This window comes from Meleagris gallopavo, chromosome 1, assembly GCF_000146605.3.
Source record: "Meleagris gallopavo isolate NT-WF06-2002-E0010 breed Aviagen turkey brand Nicholas breeding stock chromosome 1, Turkey_5.1, whole genome shotgun sequence".
Taxonomy (NCBI): domain Eukaryota; kingdom Metazoa; phylum Chordata; class Aves; order Galliformes; family Phasianidae; genus Meleagris; species Meleagris gallopavo.
The window spans coordinates 172,185,144-172,205,420 of NC_015011.2; the positions used below are offsets into that span (position 1 = coordinate 172,185,144).

At 39.6% G+C, this 20,277-nt stretch overlaps 1 protein-coding gene across 1 annotated transcript; it reads left to right on the top strand.

Moving 5' to 3' along the window:
- Positions 1-4: 4 nt before the first annotated feature.
- On the top strand, positions 5-20,130 carry ALG5 (ALG5 dolichyl-phosphate beta-glucosyltransferase; the record flags this gene model as incomplete). Its single annotated transcript, XM_010729003.3, has 10 exons — positions 5-67; positions 819-987; positions 2,423-2,469; positions 3,121-3,189; positions 4,242-4,334; positions 5,915-6,028; positions 8,110-8,169; positions 10,517-10,668; positions 17,535-17,620; positions 18,859-20,130. Coding segments are annotated over 10 exons (966 nt in total), but the record flags the coding sequence as incomplete, so codon positions are not given.
- Between the last annotated feature and the right edge of the window lie 147 nt (positions 20,131-20,277).

Below are 20,277 nucleotides of genomic sequence, written 5' to 3' on the forward strand. Positions count from 1 at the left end.
GCTGCCCCTGTCCTTGCCCGAGCTCGGTGCGGTGCTGGCGGCCCTGGCCGCCCTCCTCCTGCTCCTGGTGAGAGCCGCGGGCATCCCGCGTGGGGGGCGAGGGCCGCCCGGACCTGGGGGTCTCGTTGGCTGGGGGTCCCGGTGACTGTGCTCGTCCGAGGTGCCGTGAAGGAAAGGGGTTCTCACCGCGCCTGTGGGAAAACCCGCCTCTGTGGCCAGGGTTGGTAAACCGTGTCATGCAGCGGCAGCCGCTACACGAGAGGGTTCTGGCCCTCTGGTGCAGGCTGTGCGCTGGAACAGGTTGCCCAGAGAGGTGGTGGATTCCCTATTCTTGGAAGCGTCCCTGGTCGGGCTGGTTCAAGCACTGAGCACCTTGACCTGGCTGGTCGTTGCAGGAGGTTGGACTAGATGACCCTTTCAACCCAAGCACTCTATAACTCTGTGATAAAATCCTCTACTGTTGATCTGTCTTGTTACCAGAATATCTTTGGTTGCCCCTTGCAGAGCGTTCAGCAGTTAGATAAACCTTTAACAGGATGCTGGTAGGTAAACTTAGGAGGAAGTTTTTCACACAGAGGGTGGTGACACACTGGAACAGGTTGCCCAAGGAGGCTGTGGATGCCCCATCCCTGGAGGCATTCAAAGCCAGGCTGGATGTGGCTCTGGGCAGCCTGGTCTGGTGGATGGTGACCCTGCACATAGCAGGGAGGTTGAAACAAGATGATCTTTGTGGTCCTTTTCAACCCAGGCCATTCTATGATTCTATTCTATGATTCTTTAAACAGAGCTCACAGGTTTTCTCTTCTTTTTCATTATAGGTCTGTATGATTGCTCACGTAACCGCAGTAAAAATGCCAACCCTCCATCGACACGCAGAAGAAAAATTCTTCGTCAGTGCTGAAGGCAGGAAACCTGTACCGAGTATCCACGACCCCCCTGCAAAGGAACTCTCTGTTGTTGTGCCTTCATACAATGAGGAAGACCGGTGTAAGATTTGTCTTGTTTTGAGGAAAAAAAAGTGAAGTCTGTTGTTACTGTGATAATGCAGAGGTCACTTTCTGTTGGCAATAGTCTTTAACAGGCCAGGTTATGGTCTTGTATATAGTTTCCAGAAAACTGACCAACTATGTTGAGTTTCAAAATTAAGATATTGCGTAATTTGATTTCTTATGCTAAAAATAGCATGGAGCACTTGTAGCAATCTGCTTTATTTTAATAAATTGCAGCAGAAAGCTGCTTACTGCCCCGGTAGTTGCTATAAGGCAAGACATAGAAACAGACTTCTAAAATTAATTAGAGAGCTTCCCACTCTGTAAGCAACAGCTGCAGTCTTAGATAAGGAAGGAAAAGGGTGATCTCTTGGCTCTCATTTTGCTGTTTTGTGTGCTCTTTATGAGGACAAAATACTAAAAAGTGAGTGCTTTCCTTTCTGATAGAAATCATTAAGCTCTGTACCTGTTGTTGATGTGTGGTAGCTGATGTTATTCCTGTTCTTGGTGAGTGAAAGTAGTGAGCTGTTCAGGATTCCATTGAGAGAGACGTGGACAGAGGAGGTACACCTGACCCTTTCACAGAATCACAGAATGGCCAGGGTTGGAAGGGACCTCAAGGATCATGAGTATCCAACCCCCCTGCCACATACAGAGCCACCAGCCTCCCCATTTAATACTAGACCAGGCTGCCCATGGCCCCATCCGATCTGGCCTTGAACACCTCTGGGGGCATCCACAACCTCTTTGGGCAGCCTTTTCCAGCACCTTACTACTCTCATAGTAAAGAACTTGACCCTTCCTAGAGAAGAGTGCATTCCTCAGTCCTGCTTCTCCATACATACTTCCAGTAAGCAAGGACTTCACATGTTCCATGTGCTTTTCACTTAGTTATCTCTGTCTTTGGAGAACAAAATAATCACTTGAACCAAAGGCAGCCATGAGGCTGAATATTTTTCTAACATGCAGATAAATCAGTGCCTACTCTTTGGCATCATCATGGCTAACAGCCTTACTAAGAAAGGAGATAGTACGACTGTCATTGGGAACGTCTCTTGATATCTGTCACTTTGCTTGAACGGGAGAAATCAGTGCTGATTTACAAGATCTGTCTTGGAGAATTTCATTTATTTATTTATTTATTTATTTATTTTTTAGTACTTCATATCATTACCTAATTCAAAATGGAATGTTGTTTCTTATATTTAAAAGAAATGATTTTATGTCGTCATGTATGTATGATTTTTTTCATTGCCTTTTTTGCATTTGAATCGCAGGTCCTAAACTTATTCACTAGTGTTGTATGGTTGAAGCAATTCACTCATCATACCCTTCTGGTTGTTGTCAGCTTGGTTGTGCTGATGCTTTTTGGTGCATTTGTTGTTTAGCCTGTTATGATCTACTAATTATCTTTTTTTTTTTTTTTCTTCTAGTACCTCTTATGATGGATGAAGCTTTGGATTATCTAGAAAAAAGACAGGTATGTTAATTTTGCATTCAAAAAAATGCTGTCTTTCTATGTGTTATGTATCAGAAGTATGTGATCTATTAACTTGGTTGTTTTGGTGTATGTTAAAGTAGTATAACAGCCTCTTGGAAGTAAAATGTGTCTTATCAGTTCACTTTCTTTTGGATAAAATGATGTAAGGCTCTTTTTTTAATTAAATTGAATGTGCTACTGTATGATGCATGATATTTCTCCAAGATAGAGATGAGGATAAACAATACATTTAACATTCCAAACTACATATTGGTTGGTCCCAATCAGTTTTTAAACATTTGTTCTTCTTTGGGGTTGGTTATTTGAGTGAAGGTGTTTGGTTTTGTTTATCTGTTTTAGCAGTAATGTTGCTTTGAGCTTTCGTGTGTTTTATAAATTGAATTGATTTTTCAGTTCTAAATAGTAGTTGAGGAAAAATATGACAACCAATGTAATGGAAGAGGCATCAAATATGGCAAAATTATTTCAATAAAATAACTATGTTAGCAAATTTACTGCATAATTTTGGAGCCTGTCTGCACACGTGAATGCGTTGAAAACTGCCAGACACAAAGAATGCTGATGCTTGAAAGGCCTACTGTGAACTTCAGAAATGGCATGCAATGCACTATTTCTGTTTTTCTTTTCAAGAAACAAGACTCTTCCTTCACTTATGAAGTAATAGTGGTTGATGATGGTAGTAAAGATCGGACCACAGAGGTAAGGAAATAATCAGAGGTATGAGTTTTTACGTTGCGGTTGTGAAATACAATAACGATGTATTTTGGCACTTGAAATAAGTGATTCAAATTCATATTTCTGAATGTTTTCTGCTATGGTCCTACATGCAGTATGAGTATCACATATACATAAGCATACATATATAATTATTTTTCAAATGCTCGTATTCTTAATTGGCTGATGTGACAGACACTTTCCTGCAGCTGAAACTCTAGAAGTTCTAATCCTAGCTTCAATAAACAACTTCTAACGTATTCTTCGCATGCAAAGTGATGTGAATGTGATCTTGAGGAAGCATAAGACGCCTTGTAAAGTACCTGGTTCATACTGTGATTGACAGGAGAGCTGACATTTTGTCTGTCTCTTTGCCTTATCTTTCCTGACGTTGTTCAGTTAAAAATCCCAATGCCAGTAGCAGTGTTTCCCACACAGTTCTGTGTTCTTCTACTTCGATGAATGTTGACTTGCAACAACTGTTAGAGAAGATGAGGAAAAAGCTCATGCTTTCTTTCCCCCGTAGCATGGAACAAAACCTGCACATCTCTGCAGTGTGAATGGGATTTTACATCACTGAATTTTTGTTTAAGACCACAGAGAGCAGCAAGACAAGTGAGAAGTAGGTAAAGACAAGTGAGAAATAGGTAGTAGTAGTAGAAAATTATTCTACTTTTGAATGTTTGTATTAGTATAAAAGGTCTGAAACAGTGTGCTATAAATTATATTAGGACTGGGAGTCTTCTGGTCTTCGATGAATGGGGTTTAGAATTGCCTGGAGGAATATCCTGTGCTTCCTGAATATGAATACCTCCTTCACACTTCTTGTGTTGACTGTGAACAACTTCTTATTTTCCCAAACACACTCCAGCAAACACTGGCAGTGTATTTGTTGAGACTGAAGTGATTGTAGCTCTGTGCTATTAAATGAAAAAAAGGAAAGGGTGAGCAATTGTAAACTTTTACCTTGAGTCTTTTTTCTGTTTTATGCTGGTTTTTGTTTTTGTTGTTGTTTTTTTTTTTTGTATGTCTATCAGGTTGCAATGAAGTACTGCAAGAAATACGGAGGCGACAAAGTGCGAGTGCTGTCTTTGGTAAAAAATCGAGGGAAAGGAGGAGCAGTCAGGATGGTAATTGATACTTTCATCTCCTTCTCTGTCTGAACTACATGTACCCAAATACGCAGAAAATACAGCCGTGCTGATACACATTTTGAATTCAATATAGTAACAAAATGACTCCTAGAAAGCTGAATACAAATTCCATGAACTGAAGCAAAAACTCTTTACAAAATTGACTTATTTTAGATTCTGGAAATGTAATGTTTATATTCTTGTTCTGCTCGGAAATGACTTTGCACTGTGAGGGAAAAACAAAACAACAACAAAAATACACTCATAGATTTTGTAAATATGAAGTTTGAGAGTATTGTTTTCTGGGTTGCTCATGGAGGTTGTGGATGCCCCATCCCTGGAGGCATTCAAGGCCAGGCTGGATGTGGCTTTGGGCAGCCTGGTCTGGTGGTTGGCAAGCCTGCACACAGCAGGGGGGTTGAAACTCAATGATTATTGTGGTCCTTTTCAACCCAGGCCATTCTGTGATTCTATGATCATTCTTTTCAATTAAAAAAAAAAAAAAAAGTACAGTGAAGTTTGTACTTTAAGCCCACTGCTTATTACCTGTATTTCATAGTAGAACAGGAAACATTTATGCTTCCACATACTAATATTTGCACATAGATCTTGTCATAAAATCACCCTATCCTTAAACATAAAACAGCTGCTACACATTTGGGGGGAACATTTTTTTCCTAGGATAAATGACACTGTACTCGTGTGGAAAAGGATGGTATCATTTGTGAGCTATCAGAGCCTTTATGAACCTAATGAGAAACTGTAAAATGTAAAGTTAGTTATGATTCAACAAATATTTTTACTCATGCATACCATGTGTGCAAATTTTAAGCTGTATCTTTAGCATGTCCAGTTTTGGGTGGGTTTTTTTTGTGTGTGAGTGTGGTTGGTTTTTTTTGTTTGTTTTTGTGATTTTTTTTTTTAGGGAACATTAGTATTTTATATATAGCAAATGGAGAAAGCATGATGTTGAGTCCTTGAGCTATTTTTTAGTTATTCCCAAATGAGGCTGATTGTGTTTGTGATAAAGTTTTGCAGTTCAGAGTGCAGAGTGGGATCCCTTCGTAACTTTTTAAGTCCAACGTGCTCAGTTATGACAATACATTTGGCAAACCCTCTCCTATTTTTCTTGCCCTTCAATAAGTATCAAAGATCTCATTGTCAAGAATGTGACAAAACAGGCTACAAAACCTTCTGCATCATGGATGTTTTGCAGTGACACTGTATTACTTCTCAGAACTAATTTGAGATTATCTCTTGCATTCTTTTGAAAGTAAGTTAGAAGAACATATAGCACTGCATCCTCCTTTCCATAGCTCAGATGACAAAGGAAAGCTGTCCAGTGCATTGGTAACTACTAATTACTGCTTTGTGCTCCCCTGTGTAGCTGACTATAGCAGCATATCTCACGATTTGAGTTGTAAAGCTTTTAGTTTGTAACCTTCTGTAGATAAGAGGGATCCTTAAGGTCCCATTTTTATGCATTGTCTGTCGTTATGGGATGGTGTGCAGTATGTGAAGTTTCTAGATGTTACTACAATATAAATGCAGATTTTTCTTGACTGTTGTGATTGCAGGGTGTTCTTAGTTCTCGGGGGAAGAAAATTCTTATGGCTGATGCAGATGGAGCTACAAAATTTGCAGATATTGAAAAAGTGGAAGAAGGTCTAAAAAATCTCCAACCGTGGCCTGTGAGTATAAATTCTGTTTTTTCAGTTTAATACATACACATACAGATGGGTTTTTATAATTCACTTTGAGTTGTTTGGGGTCCAGCTGAAGTTCTAGCTGTAAGTCTGAAAATGTTATGCTTTGAAGTTGTGAGAATGGGCTGTAAGAGGTAGCTTACATGGAGCTCTTACCTCCTTTGCAATCAGTGTGCCTATGAAATATGCAGCACGTTATGTTCTACTCATCATTCTTCCTATGTTACAGTCACTATAAAAAGCATGTGTTCCTACTCACTGAAATAACTTTTATTTTGCTTAGTAAGTGTAGTATTTTATTCTTCTCTGATGTCATCTTGTATAGCTAAGGATGCATCTTAATTTCACCCTACTTTTTAACTCTTTTTCAGAGTTGTTAGTTTAATGACAATATTTGGAATACCTTTTATTATAAATATAAATTCAAAAACTGTGAAACAAGATGTCCTCTGTGGATAGCCATTGTCTTGTCGTGACCTGAAAGAACTGAGGGTGGTTTTTTTTTTTTTCATTAGCCCAATGCTTAACCCAGAACAGAGGTACATCTGGTGAGGTTCCCAAAAAGCAAGAAGTGGTGCTCAGCTTTCCAGTGGGAGCTCTTCTGGCTGCATCTATGCGACAGGTGGCAGCTCCCACTGTCTGTCTGTGAGTGTGAGCATGCAGGGGCCGCCGGGTGGCAGTGTTTCCTTCATGCTTCTCACTACCACGGCGGCTGCCGGGTCTCCAGCATCAATCCCATGCTCAAAAACAGCAGGTCTGGGAGTTTTATAGGAGTCGTCTGAGAATAAATTTAAAAATTCTGTTTTGATTGCCTCTTTTGGTTTAATTTGAGATTATATTTGTGAGTGATACCGTGGTAATTAATTTGTTTGTAGATGCATCCGTGGAACAAGTATTGTTATCCTTTTCACAGTGCAAATTAAAGGGAAAACATATAACTTTAGGTGCCTTGTAATGCTAAATGTTTATCAGTGCTGTTCACTACATTTCATAGAATGGTTTGGGTTAGAAGGGACCTTTAAGATCATCTAGTTCCAAACCCCTGCTGGTGGCAGGGACACCTATAGACCCTATCTCTATAGACCATGTTGCTCAAAGCCCCATCCAGCCTAGCCTTGAATGCTTCCAGGGAGGGGGCATCCACAGCCTTGTTGGGCAACCTGTGCCAGTGTCTCACCATCCTCACAATAAATAATTTCTTCCTAATATCTAGTTTCAATTTGCCCTCTTCCAGTTTAAAACTATTTCCCCTTGTCCTGTTGCTACATATTCTTATTAAAAGTCCCTCCCCAGCTTTCTTGTAGGCTCCCTTCAGGTACTGGAAAGCCACAATTAGGTTTCCTCTCTAGGCTGAAGAGCCCCAACTCTTAGCCTGTCCTCAGAGAGAGGTGCTCCAGCCCTCTGATCATCGTTGTGGCCCTCTAGACCCACTCCAACAGCTCCATGTCCTTCTTGTGCTGGCAGCCCCAGAGCTGGATGCAGTTACTCCAGGTGGGGTCTCACGTGAGTGGAGTAGAGGGACAGAATCACCTCCCTCGACCTGCTGATCACGCTTCTCTTGGGGTACCCCAGAATATGGTTGATCTGGGCTGCAAGATCACACTGCTGGCTCGTGTTGAGTCTTTCATCAACCAGCACTCTCAAATCCTTCTCCTCAGGTCTGCTCTCAATCCATTCTCCACCCAACCTGTATCTGTGCTTGGGATTGCCCCAACCCAGGTGCAGAACCTTGCATTTTTATTGTATTTGTACTTGAGAGGAACAATGTAAACTAAATTGTTTATACTTGATAGATATGAATAAACTGCAGCAACTTGTATGCACCATATACAAAGTGTATTAGCCTTTAGATCATCTGTTATCTGCAGAAGTGATTTATTTTAACCTTGGAAACCAGCAGTAGATAAAGTATAGCTACAGAAAGCAGAAAAGTGTATGGCTTTGAAGTTTTTATCATACGGTCCTTATCACTCTTTAAGGTTTCATACAGAGTCTCAACAGGAGATTCCAGTGACTCAGAAAATGATAGTTTAACTAATAAGTCTTTAATGTGTATTCTTGTGCAGAACCAGATGGCTATTTCCTGTGGTTCTAGAGCTCATCTGGAAAAGGACTCGATAGCAAAGGTTTGTTTCCCTTTCCTCCTGTATACTATTACTCAAAATATTTCCGTTATTTGATTCTGTTACACAGATTTTACAGTTAAATAAACATCTGCAAGAGAGTGGGAGCTTAACAATAAGAAATGCTGTGAGTGGATCTTGTGCTCCATCACATTACAAAGGATGAGTTCTGCATGTCAGGGACCACCAATTCTGAACTAGTTTCAGTGGTGTTCCAGTTGAAGGATTTCATTTTCCTAGTTGAGAGCATCTTAGAAGCAGAACTTAAATTCCTGACAATTAATAGCTAGAGACCATTTAAGTTTGCTGTTATTAGGAGGTAAAGTTTTAGAGGCAGGTCTGTAGAAGGTAACATTTTGTGACTGATGAGTTAAAGCTTCTACAGGAGTAGTCTCTGTGTGAATGTACGTCTTCTGCCAGTACTGGTGCTGGAGTGCAGGGGCGACTGATGAGCTCATTTTTATTGATTCTCTTCCAGTGCAGGATCTTGTTGATCTACAAATCTTGAGAGCTGTTCAAAATGAGTTAGGGATAATTAGCAATAAGCTGTTTGAAGGGTATCTTAATCAGTGGGAAAGTACTGTAATTTTTCTGTATTACTCATGGTGAAATTTTTGAGTTTTGAACACACAGATGGGTACTGTTCAGTCTGTGGCTCTTGTAGAATAAACAGTGCTGCATAGGCACGGTCTTATCTTGCATCTGGTTTTCTGATGTCTTGGCAGTCAGTAGTTGACAAAATGCAGGCATTGAACTTGTATTGCAACAGACATGTTGCTGGACTAATTTTTCCAGCATCATTGCATGTGTTCATCATCTTGAATGTTCTCAAGAATGAGTTTTTTTAATACTGATGTTTAATACTTGAAAATATATATATATTTTCATATTTCATATATTTATATGAATGTGTGTGTGTGTGTGTGTGTGTGTGTGTGTGTGTGTATTATCAAATAGTTACAGAAGGCCAAAAGAAGTTGTGTTGGTAATGTTCAGCCCCTGGTAGACCTTCAGGTTTTTGTTTTTTTTTTTCTGGTTTATCAGATGGTATTTGAACAGTTCTCTGGGAAGAGTTCCTATAAATACTGGTGGGTATATGTTAATATCCTCAAACAAACAAAAAGAAAATCCACATAATTTTCAGAAATAGGGATAAAGCTTTGACATGGAATTCACGTGCTGGTGTGACTGAATTTGCTGTTACTTGTTAATTGTACAGCCGGTGAGTTCTGGGGGTTTTGTAACAACATCATCTCCATGGAGCTAGGTGGAGACTATGTAGCTGGTAAACTGTAGCCCACAAAAATCCTTCATGCTGCGTGGAAGCACAGAATATACCTACATTTTCTTCAGTGCATTCATATTTCTTATCATCTTTGAAGGATCTTACTAAGTGACTGGGTGCAAACTGCAGAAACACAGTTTGCAGATGAGAGTATTCCTTCTTCGCTTTCAGTTTCTCCCCCATTTCTTACTTTTGATGGTGCATGGTGTTACTGAATGACAGTCATGCACAAGTAGCCTTGTGTTCCCTGTCACACAGTAGCTCACCTTTGCCAGAATGCTGAAGAATCCACACCAGATCCACCATTAACCTGGGGCTAGAGCACTTTTTTAGAGCTGTGAATTTCCTTAAGCCAAAGACTGTTAAATAATAAGCTGAACATCATCTCATTTTGCAATCAAGGTTTGAAATTATTTGCTTTAAAGGCATCTCTTATCACCCAGAGATGCTTAACAGTTAAATTGCTGTCTCCATTTTGCATGGTATTTAGCTCGTGGTCTTAGATACAATCGTCTTAAATTCAACTTAATTCACCAAATTCAGGAGTGAGTTCAGAAGTGATGGAACTGAGCTGCAGTTGTTTAGGAGCTGCCTCAAATGCAAAACTGGCAGTGATTCTGCAAACAGAACGGATTCCATTGACAAACATATCCACATGACATGATGTCAAGAGCACAAATGTAACCGAAGAGTAGACTGGGAGAATCACAGACTCTCAATCTTGAGTTGAAATCCAGGTTTGGGCTTCTGCTGCAGGTAATATGGTACTGTCCAGAGTGAAAAGGTGCCACAAATTAGGGAAAATAGCAACAAGAACATGGACTTTTAATATCTCTCTGGATATTCTAATCATGAACTTGACTGGCAAGTCTCTCCTTTTCTGCTGTAATTTTGTTTCATTGTAACAACTGAAAAGTTCTGGTTTGTTTCCTGCACTAAAGAAAATAGTTTATGAACTTTGAAAGCTGTCTTGAAACAGGGCTCTTGTCCTGAGAGCCAGCTCTGTTTAAACACTGCGCTCATCATCTAAAGGAAACCATCTGACTTCTTCCCTTTTGTTCACAGCGCTCTTACTTTCGAACTCTCCTTATGTACGGCTTCCATTTCCTTGTGTGGTTTCTCTGTGTCAAAAAGATCAGGGATACACAGTGTGGATTTAAACTTCTAACTAGGGAAGCTGCATTGAGGACATTCTCAACCCTCCACGTAGAACGCTGGTAAGTTTTCTTTGTTGTTGTTGTTGCTTTTCTTTCCTGATTAACATGATTTTGGAAAAGTAATTTCAGCATTACAACCACTATATGAAACACAATGTGTGCAAGACCAGGTTGGATGGGTCCCTGGGCTGCCTGATCTGGTACCAGATCTGGAGGTTGGTGGCCCTGCCCGTGGCAGGGGGTTTGGAACTGGATGATCCTTGAGGTCCCTTCCAATCCAAGGCGTTCTATGATAATATTTAGACTAAACACCAATATGTATACTTACTCTTGATGTTAATATAAAATGCCTATAAAATCAGTTGTCTAATAATCCTTGCCCTGAATTCATAAGCTTATTATTCAGAATATAAATATGCACACACAAAGATTTCCTTCCATAACATCTAGACTGTATCTGCTTGTCTTCTTGGGTGACAGAAGAAGGGATAATTTCAGGATGTAATTAATTTCATCCTAATACAGGGCTCTAAAGTATGCCAAGTGAAGCTTGGCCAACAAGTGCTCATTTCCTGCCATCAACTACAGAAAGACTCTGGACAACTTGTATAGGAGTTATCTCTACTGTAGGTGGCTGAAGTTCAGCAGGGTACATTCCACTCAGTGTAGTAATATGTAGGAACAAACTGTGTCAGAGGCTTGTGCCTTAATTGCATCCGAAGGATAAAACCATTCAGTAAAAGCCATTTGGACTACTAACCCAAACTTGTATCTAAGGCAGCTCAGTTTCTGGTCCATATAGGCAATGTCAGTCGTCTTAATAGACTAAAAGCCAAGACAGTTCTTCCCTTTTGCTAAATGAATCCAAAAATGTCTGCACAGCAGACAGCACAAGTGTTGAATTAGCACTGAGTAGTAGGAGGCTGCGCTGAAGTGCTGGATGTTGTCAAATGCAGAGCAGTGCTTACCCAGTAAATGATAGAGGTTTTGTCTGTGTGTCTCTCAGCAGGATGATAACATACTTCACTTACGTAGTGTTAGGAGCACAGTTACATTCTTGGAAGCTGAACATCTCATGTTCTGGTAATAGATATGTCCATGTAAGCAACATAGCTATCCTGCTGCTAGGTCAGAGAGAACAAAAGCCTGTTAAGTAAGTTTCTGTACTTACATTATTATCAGAAAGACCACAATTAAACACCCCTGGTGTTTTTAGTATTTCACTAACACCATCTATACCATGGAGCCTTGTGTTTCCATATTCACTTTCTGTAGACCAAAGTGGGAGTGGGGAGCAATGGGACACAGCATCAAGATCTTCCTTTATATGATCCTCTGTCTGTTTTTGGCAGTTTCTAATATTAGTTTAAAAAGAGGGAAATAACTCAATTTTAGCTGTAGTAGAAATGAAGCAGTAGTTGCTCAGAAGTCCAGGTTTTTTCTGGTTTTATCATGCTTCTCTTCCAGCCAACACTGACTTGGATATCATCTCTTTAATGCTGAAAATCCTAGAAAACTGAAACCACAGTTATCATCCTGCTATGCTGAGTTTGATTTATAGATGCTTATTTTTATGAAATCTTAAAAGCAAACTGAAATATACAGAGAAAGATAATGTTTTTATCTTTAAAGTGATGAGAATCAGACAACAGTTTTTCAAGAGAGGCTGAGAGACTTCCCAGAATATTTTATTATGCTGAAGTTTTAGAAAGCATTTCTAAAATTAATAGATACTGGATATTGTTTATATTTTTGATACTAAAAAGTCACGCTCAGATCCTAAGCGAGTTTTTCTTTTCCCATTAATGTTCTTATTTACTTTTTGGTGTAACTGTTCCTCAGAGAGCTGGCTGTATATACACGAACAAAACCCAAACATTCTTGAAATTTACTTTCTACATAACAAAGCTTTGACATTAGTTTGAAATAAGAGCAACCTTTTGAACAGAGAGCATATGCTTCGTGTTTTAGGTTCTGAATCTGATTACAGCACTAATCTATTTTTCAGAAATGGATGGAGCACGTTTTTTAAATTAAGACTTAAAAGAAAATTAAAAGAGGTATTTTAAAAACATAATGAGGACAGTTGGAATTACTCACTTTCAGAAGTGAGAATTTCACTTCCAAAAGAAGCTCCATTTCTGCATCCAGTCTTGTCCTAGGGAAGTGTAATTTTTATGTTAAATTGTAATGCGCAGGAAGAAAACTGGAAAATTAGATTGCCTAACTGACAGAATTTTTTTGTGCAAAATTTGATCTTTTTTTTTCCCCTGACTACAGAAAAATCATAACAATTGTTCCAGACAGAATATTTGTTTCCTCGCCCAGAAGAACTAGATGTGGCAGCAGTTACTTTTCTACCTGGAATATTGATAAAATGAGTAGAAATTCAGAGTGTAGTTCATGCCCTGGCTTGATTGACAGTTTGTAAAGCAGCAATTTGTAATTATATTAAGCAACTTAGCAGATTATTGGTTAGATAGATTGGTTAGCTTAAAATGTTTATAGAGTAAAATTGATAGAACAAATTGTATTATTTTAGTCTATAAAAATTGGTTTGTGCACTGAACAAGCCACTTTTTTCACATTCAAAACTCACACGTTCAGTATAAAAGACATCCCATGATTGTTTCTTCTATCACTACGCTGTAAATATAAATCTAAAAATTACAGGAAAATAAGTATTGCTTAGAAAAACATACAAATATTTGTTACAGGGATATTTTTCCACTGCTTTGGCATCATAGGCAAACACAAGCGGTGGAATGAATTGTTTTTCCTGTTTTGTGCAGGACAAGTAGAATTGTTTATGAACATCTAATCATAGAATCATAGAATGGCCTGGGTTGAAAAGGACCACAATGATCATCAGGTTTCAACCCCCCTGCTATGTGCAGGGTCGCCAACCACCAGACCAGGCTGCCCAGAGCCACATCCAGCCTGGCCTTGAATGCCTCTAAGGATGGGGCATCCACAACCTCCTTGGGCAACCTGTTCCAGTGCTTCACCACCCTCTGTGTGGAAAAACTTCCTCCTAATCCAATCTAACCCTCCCATCTCAGTTTAAAACCATTCCCCCTATTGCTATCCACCCTCGTAAACAGCTGTTCCCCCTCCTGTTTATTTGCTCCCTTCAAGTACTGGAAGGCCACAGTGAGGTCTTCTCAGAGCATTCTCATCTCCAAAATCAACACAAACGTATTTTGCTGTTAAAACTATCTCTGTTTTGTCTTGTAGAATTAAAATATCCTGCTCCTGGCAGGTGCACGTGGGTTTTCAAAGGCCTCATTACAGCTGGAGGTTGTCACCGTATTTCGTTCTTTGGCCACTGAAAGTTACATCTGCCCTGTTAAGAGTTCACTAGAACATGTTATCAAAGAAAAGTTATAAATTCCAGTCATAATGATATAACAGAAGGCCAAATGTTGGATATTTGATACATTTAATATTAGACAAGCAAGAAAGAGCCTAATTGCAATTTCAAAATAACTATTAAATTCTCAGGATATGTCAGTTGCTCCAAAAGTAATGTCTCATTTATTTTCATGGAAATTGTAACAGATACAAAGAGTACAAAAATGCTGTTTGATAGAGAAAATTCTCACCTACATAACACTATTTTTCAACATCGTCACCACCGTTAGCAATGCATTTTCACCTGCAGTGGACAAGAGCCTGCACGCTACCTGCTGTCACCACTGCTGAAGAACACCACCCACTGCCTCACTGTGCTCACATTCACTGTTTTGTCTCCATAGGAGTTCAGTAAGTGTCACTGAATGTCAATGGGTGCCAAGTTTTCCACATGGAGGAATTCAGAACACCTTTGCTTCAGGCACACTTCTTCTTCAGAAGCCAGATTGCCCCTCTGCTTCTGTCTGCAACACAGCAACAAAATATAATGTGATTATTGGTGGGAAGGTTCAATTTCTACTGCTATACCACCACCATCCACCTCTGAAATTGTGGGATGACATAATAAACCAGAAGGCATTACTTTCGGAGCAGCCCTCATAGTACTTTACAAGATGAAACAAGTTCAGTTTAAAAGGGATTTAATTTCAGTTGAACACCCACCAGCTTGGTGTTACATCAAGTTTAAGCCAGCACAGTCGTAACTCGTAACTTAGACAAAAGCATTTAGCGTAAATAGAGCCACATGGAAAAGTTTTCCAGTATTTTATACTTCATGTTTGTATTAATTAACACATAATGGAGCCACTATTAGAAATAGATGGGCAAGCTTCACACCATATATTTTTGGATGTCTAACTTGAGGTACTTAAATTAGAGGCTGAAGTTCCTATGTGATCAAGGCAGTGTTAAGCTTTTCTCATTCAAGCTAGAGCCACACTCGGGTACTCCGAGCAGTGTTCCCCTGCCCAGAGGCTCTTACTTCCACTCTCTGCAGCAGGATCCTCTGAAGTATATGGTGTGAATAATACCCTGCAATTCCTAGCAGTGCTTCTGTCACACAGTAACTAGTTGCAAATGGCTGACATGCTGCTTCATGTCAAAACGTATGTATTGCATTCACCAACTCATCCGCTGGCATTGCTTTGATCTCTAGAGTTGGCTCCTGCTAAAATACCCACACTTACGTCCTAAAACTTTGTACCACCTGGATTTGGTGCTCTGCAGTGTGAGGGTTGTATTATCACGTATGGAATACACTGCAAGCTATATTCCCTGATAAATTATTGTAGCATGCATCTGTACTCAGCACTGGTGAGTATTGTGTTCAGTTTTGGGTCCCTCAGTACAGGAAAGACATTGAGGCCCTGGAGCGTGTCCAGAGAAGGGCAACGAAACTGGTGAGGGGTCTGGAGCACAAGTCTTGTGAGGAGCGGCTGAGGGAGCTGAGATTGTTTAATCTGGAGAAGAGGAGGCTCAGGGGAGACCTCATTGCACTCTACAACTTCCCGAAGGGAGGTTGTGATGAGGAGAGGTTTGGCCTTTTCTCCCAGGCAACAAACAGGACCTGAGGAAATGGCCACAAGTTGTACCAGAGGAGGTTTAGGTTAGACATAAGGAAGAACTTTTTCTCTCAGAGAGTGGTCAGGCACTGGAATGGCTGCCCAGGGAGGTGGTGGAGTCGCCGTCCCTGGCAGTGTTCAAGAGGCGTCTGGATGAGGAGCTGTGAGATATGGTTTAGTGCTTGTGGTAGCAGTGGTGATGGGAGGGAGGAGGTTGGACTGCATGATCTTGCAGGTCCTTTCCAACCTTGCGATTCTCTGATTCTATGGAAAGGTCGTGGGGAGCAGAGGAGGAACTGTACACAGGCAGTGTACTACAGAAGTCATTCTCCTTCCAGCCTTGAATGGCATTTTGTATATTTCAGGATATGTTCACTGTTGCACTAATGGCAAACCACATGTAACAATGTTAGTGTTCAACCTGATTAATTCCCATCCTTTTAGTCTTTTACTTTGAGCACAGTAGTTCTCCAAACTATTTAATGTTGCTGTGCTCTGATGTATGTTGCTGACATTCGGGTAATTGGTTGTCCATAGGAATTGTTGCAAATCACCATTAGTTTGCTGGGCTAATACTTTATGGAGTAATATTTTTAGAACAGTTCATATAGTATAATTCATCAGACAATTATTCTGTCTCTTAAGTTTTTTAGTCAGTTAAGTAGTAAATATTACAAAATTAGATTTACTGTTAATACACATGACTCATAAACATTCAGAGGTGAACAAATGTTTTTTTTGGCTTACAAATGTAAAATGTCAGCAAAATGTCAAATAATACGATTTCAGTAAGAGACCATGGTATAATTAATAAAATAATATTCAACCCTAATTTAAAAAAAAGCAACAGTAAAGTGTCAAGGCTGCTTGGCTCAGATTAAGTTGACAGGGAAAAAAGGAAAAAACATCAATTTATTCCTGTAACTGTTTTCATGGCAATTAAAAGGCTTGTGTTCTAATCAAAATCAGATTTACAGACTGTTTCTAAATCCTCTAAACAGAATAACTGTAGTCTCTGTTGATAACTTCTGTTTATGCCACCTCAGCATGTTTTACTGCTGTGCACAGTGTGTCAGTAGTTCCTTCACACACATACAGAACAAGTCCAGGTTGATGTGTGTGTGAGAGTGACCTCACCTTCAGGCAGTGTGCTGCGGTCTGTACTTCAATGGAACATACACGTATGTGTCACACCTGAGTACATATTTTAAAGTCACTCCTAATGTTGCATTCATTAATAGTACAAGGAAGTGATGTCTGAATGTGGCTGGCCACCGCCTTCATTATGCCTTTTTGCTTGCTTGCATCTTTCTGTCCCACAGCTGTAGTGTCAAATGAGGTTACTAATACCTTGAATTCAAACAACACCAGAAGCCTTGATTCAGAGGTCCTACCTAAGCATTCACTTGCAAGAAGGAAATGCACAATTTTCTACGCAGAGAACAAAGAGGATTAAAGCATGTTTTGGACAAACTGGGTGGGGGGCAACTGACTTAATTTAGGGTAGGATCTCCTCCCAAATTCATTTTGTTGCACAGCCTGCAGAGAATCATGCCAGCAAAGAAAAAGACCGGTCTCAAGAGGGTTTTGGTGTTGCACATTAAATGGTTACTGGGCTCTGTTATTGCAGATTGACATTGCTCGTTCGACCCCTTGGTCTTCAAAATTTTCTAAATCATGATTGTGACAGAATGGAAAGTGAGCAGTGGTGTGGACACAGCATGAAATACACCTTCAGAAACAGAGTGCAGTGAAGTGTTGTTATCTGTATGTTGGCTGTTTTCTTAGTCATTCAGTGAGGAAATTTATTTTCCTTTCATGTGCATTGGATCTGTAGAGAATTGGTATCAACTTTGTAACTCAATGCCAACCTCTCTTAAGTTAACAGTGCCACCATCTTCCTCCTGGAAATAATAATAACTGAATTTGCTATTTGCTGTTCTACTGCAGGGCATTTGATGTGGAACTCCTTTATATAGCTCAGCACTTGAGAATACCTATAGCAGAAGTTGCTGTCAACTGGACTGAAATTGAAGGTAAGGAAGCGCTTTCTTTTTTGTTAAGATTCCTTAAGTATCAATCCAGAATAAAATAGCTGAGGATTTTCTCAAAGTGAATCATATTTTATCCATTTTTGATAGCACACAGCCTTCTTTCCATACAAATTCAGAATCCTTGTCAGATTCTGTAATGGCAGGGTAATACAGACACAGGAAGAACAGGTGAACAGAGAGCAAGGGAGAGAAACTCTCACTGGAGACAAAGTAGGTAATTATACTGCTAGGGCTACCTGCTAGGGCAGAAACAGTGGTGAAACACTACTTCAGCACATCCTCTTGCTATAATGTGATAATAAAAATGTTGCTCTTGTAAAATGCTATGCAGAAAGCCTGACTGTCATTTTTTATTTATTCAGCTCTGTTTTTCTGTATCTTTCCTTCCAAAATTCTCATCCTACCTATCAAGACCTTCTTTAGAGCACCCTCTGTTAAGATTTGGTTTGACTCTTTAAGATATGTACAGAGGTCTCTCTTATTGGGGTGCTAGGAGGAATAGCTCCATATATATACCAAGAGGTACTGCTTTTGCCACTTGCTTGCTTTCCTCCTATCAAATACAGTTCCTTCCTTTCTTTTGCTCTGATGTTTTTTTGTTTTTTAACCTGAATCTTTTCTCCTCGGCACAACCCTGAACAACAAAAAAGTGTGATGAGTTGTGATGGTGATAAAGGATGCAAGCAAGCAGAGAACATCCTAAGCCAACTTCACTGTAAAAGAGAATGTTTTCTTTCAGTGCAGTTCCAGGTGTATTGCATCTACTATAAATGTTAGCAGAGATGGAAGAGGAGTTATGGTGTGCATTCCTTACATTGCCTGGACATTGGCACGTTCATATTGCTGTAAGAGAGCAGGAGATGATCGTCTTCTACAAAGTCACTCAGAAATCCTTTACTTAACTGTTGGTGCTCAGGTTCCTGTTTACTTGAGCAAAGCCCTACTGCAAAGCAGTCTATGTATCCTGTGGCATACGCTGAGTTACTGTGCTGCTTCCAAACTATATCTCCCTGTTTATGGTATAATGTAATGGCTGTAAGGCAATACATTTTAATACGTATTTTTACAGTATTTGTAATATTCCTTAATTAAAATTAAAGTCTGCGTTGTAAGGCTGAACGTGCCAAAAATGCAGAGGTTCATGACTAGTAAAAGTATGCTTTGCTATTCCTCATTTTTTCTAACAATGTCCTTCTGATTTTCTTCTTCATTAATCACAGGTTCTAAGTTAGTTCCCTTTTGGAGCTGGCTGCAGATGGGCAGGGATCTTCTTTTTATACGACTGCGATATATGACTGGTGCCTGGCAGCTTGAAACAAGAAAATGTAACTAGGTTATTTACATTTTTCAAATGTATTATTATACTTAATGGAACATGAGAACAGTTTCAATCAAGTGAAATGGTGTTGAAAGCTGAGGTAATTCTTTATTGCTCCTGCTGTATGTTTCATTTTTGCAGCATGTATGTGTTTTGTAAGGTTCTCAACAAGGGGATTTGTACAATGTTCTGTAAAGAGAAAGCATTTCCAAAGAACATTTTCTTGTCTGGTTATTGGGTCTTCCTTTTATTAAATAGTTGCATTACCATGTCATGTAAACTCACTCACATAAATATATCTGCCTTTGTCTCATCGTACATTCAGAATTTCCGCTAGTAAAATTTATACAAATTAAAGAGAGGCACTCTTTTCTACAAGGTGCAATATTGGGCTGTGATTGACCACAACCACTTTTCTCTGTAATATCTGGAAATATATGGCCATATTACAACTTGAATGATCAATCTTGTATTCGCACTAATGTGTATTTAGATTCAGTGTTATGGGAAACATTAATGCGTTTTACTGATTTATAAAAGCAATGTTCATAAGGCTGTTCTAAGAACTTTCAGTAGTCTCTTGACATTCCAAATGTTCTAAAGCTGTCTGAAGCTAACACAGTTTGTCTGGGATCAAACTGCAGATCGCCTCCAGGCTGCAGAAGTTCCAAGAGAAAGCACATTTCATTTCCAAATGTTGTCATTTATAAATGTTTTGTTCATACATACTAATTAATACTGCGTGCTCAAGGCTAGTAGTCCTTGGCATCTCTGAGTCTGTAGTGAAAAGGGTATGGAAAACTAATGCAGAAATGAGACCTAGTCCACGCTTGGGCGCCTGTGCATTCGCCGTGCCAATATGAAGTTCTCACTCTTTGAATGTGATCAGAGGAGAAGGAAAGGACCTTGAGTCTTTCTTATAATGCCATACCTTATTATAGTACGCAGCTTTAGCTGTCAGAACAGTTGTGGACTGCCAACAAACGAAGCCAAATACAAATATGAACAGATTTAAAGAATGAGGGGTATACGGTCTGTACTTTCACATACTTTTCAACTGATGATTTTTCTCATTCCTTCTGCAGTGGTATACTGCAATATTGAGTTTTGCTTCTGTAAGGGTTACCTCAGTTTTCTGTATAATAAACTGCTGGAATAAATTCTCAAAAATATCTTTGATTTTGCAGATTTTGTTCTCCTGTTGATTTCACATATATCTCTCATTTCTGCAAAACCAATCACATGATTGACTGCTGACACTTAAGTGAAAAAACAGCTTCCCAGTTTTGGTGAGAGAGATTGCCCTGATCAAACCTGGATA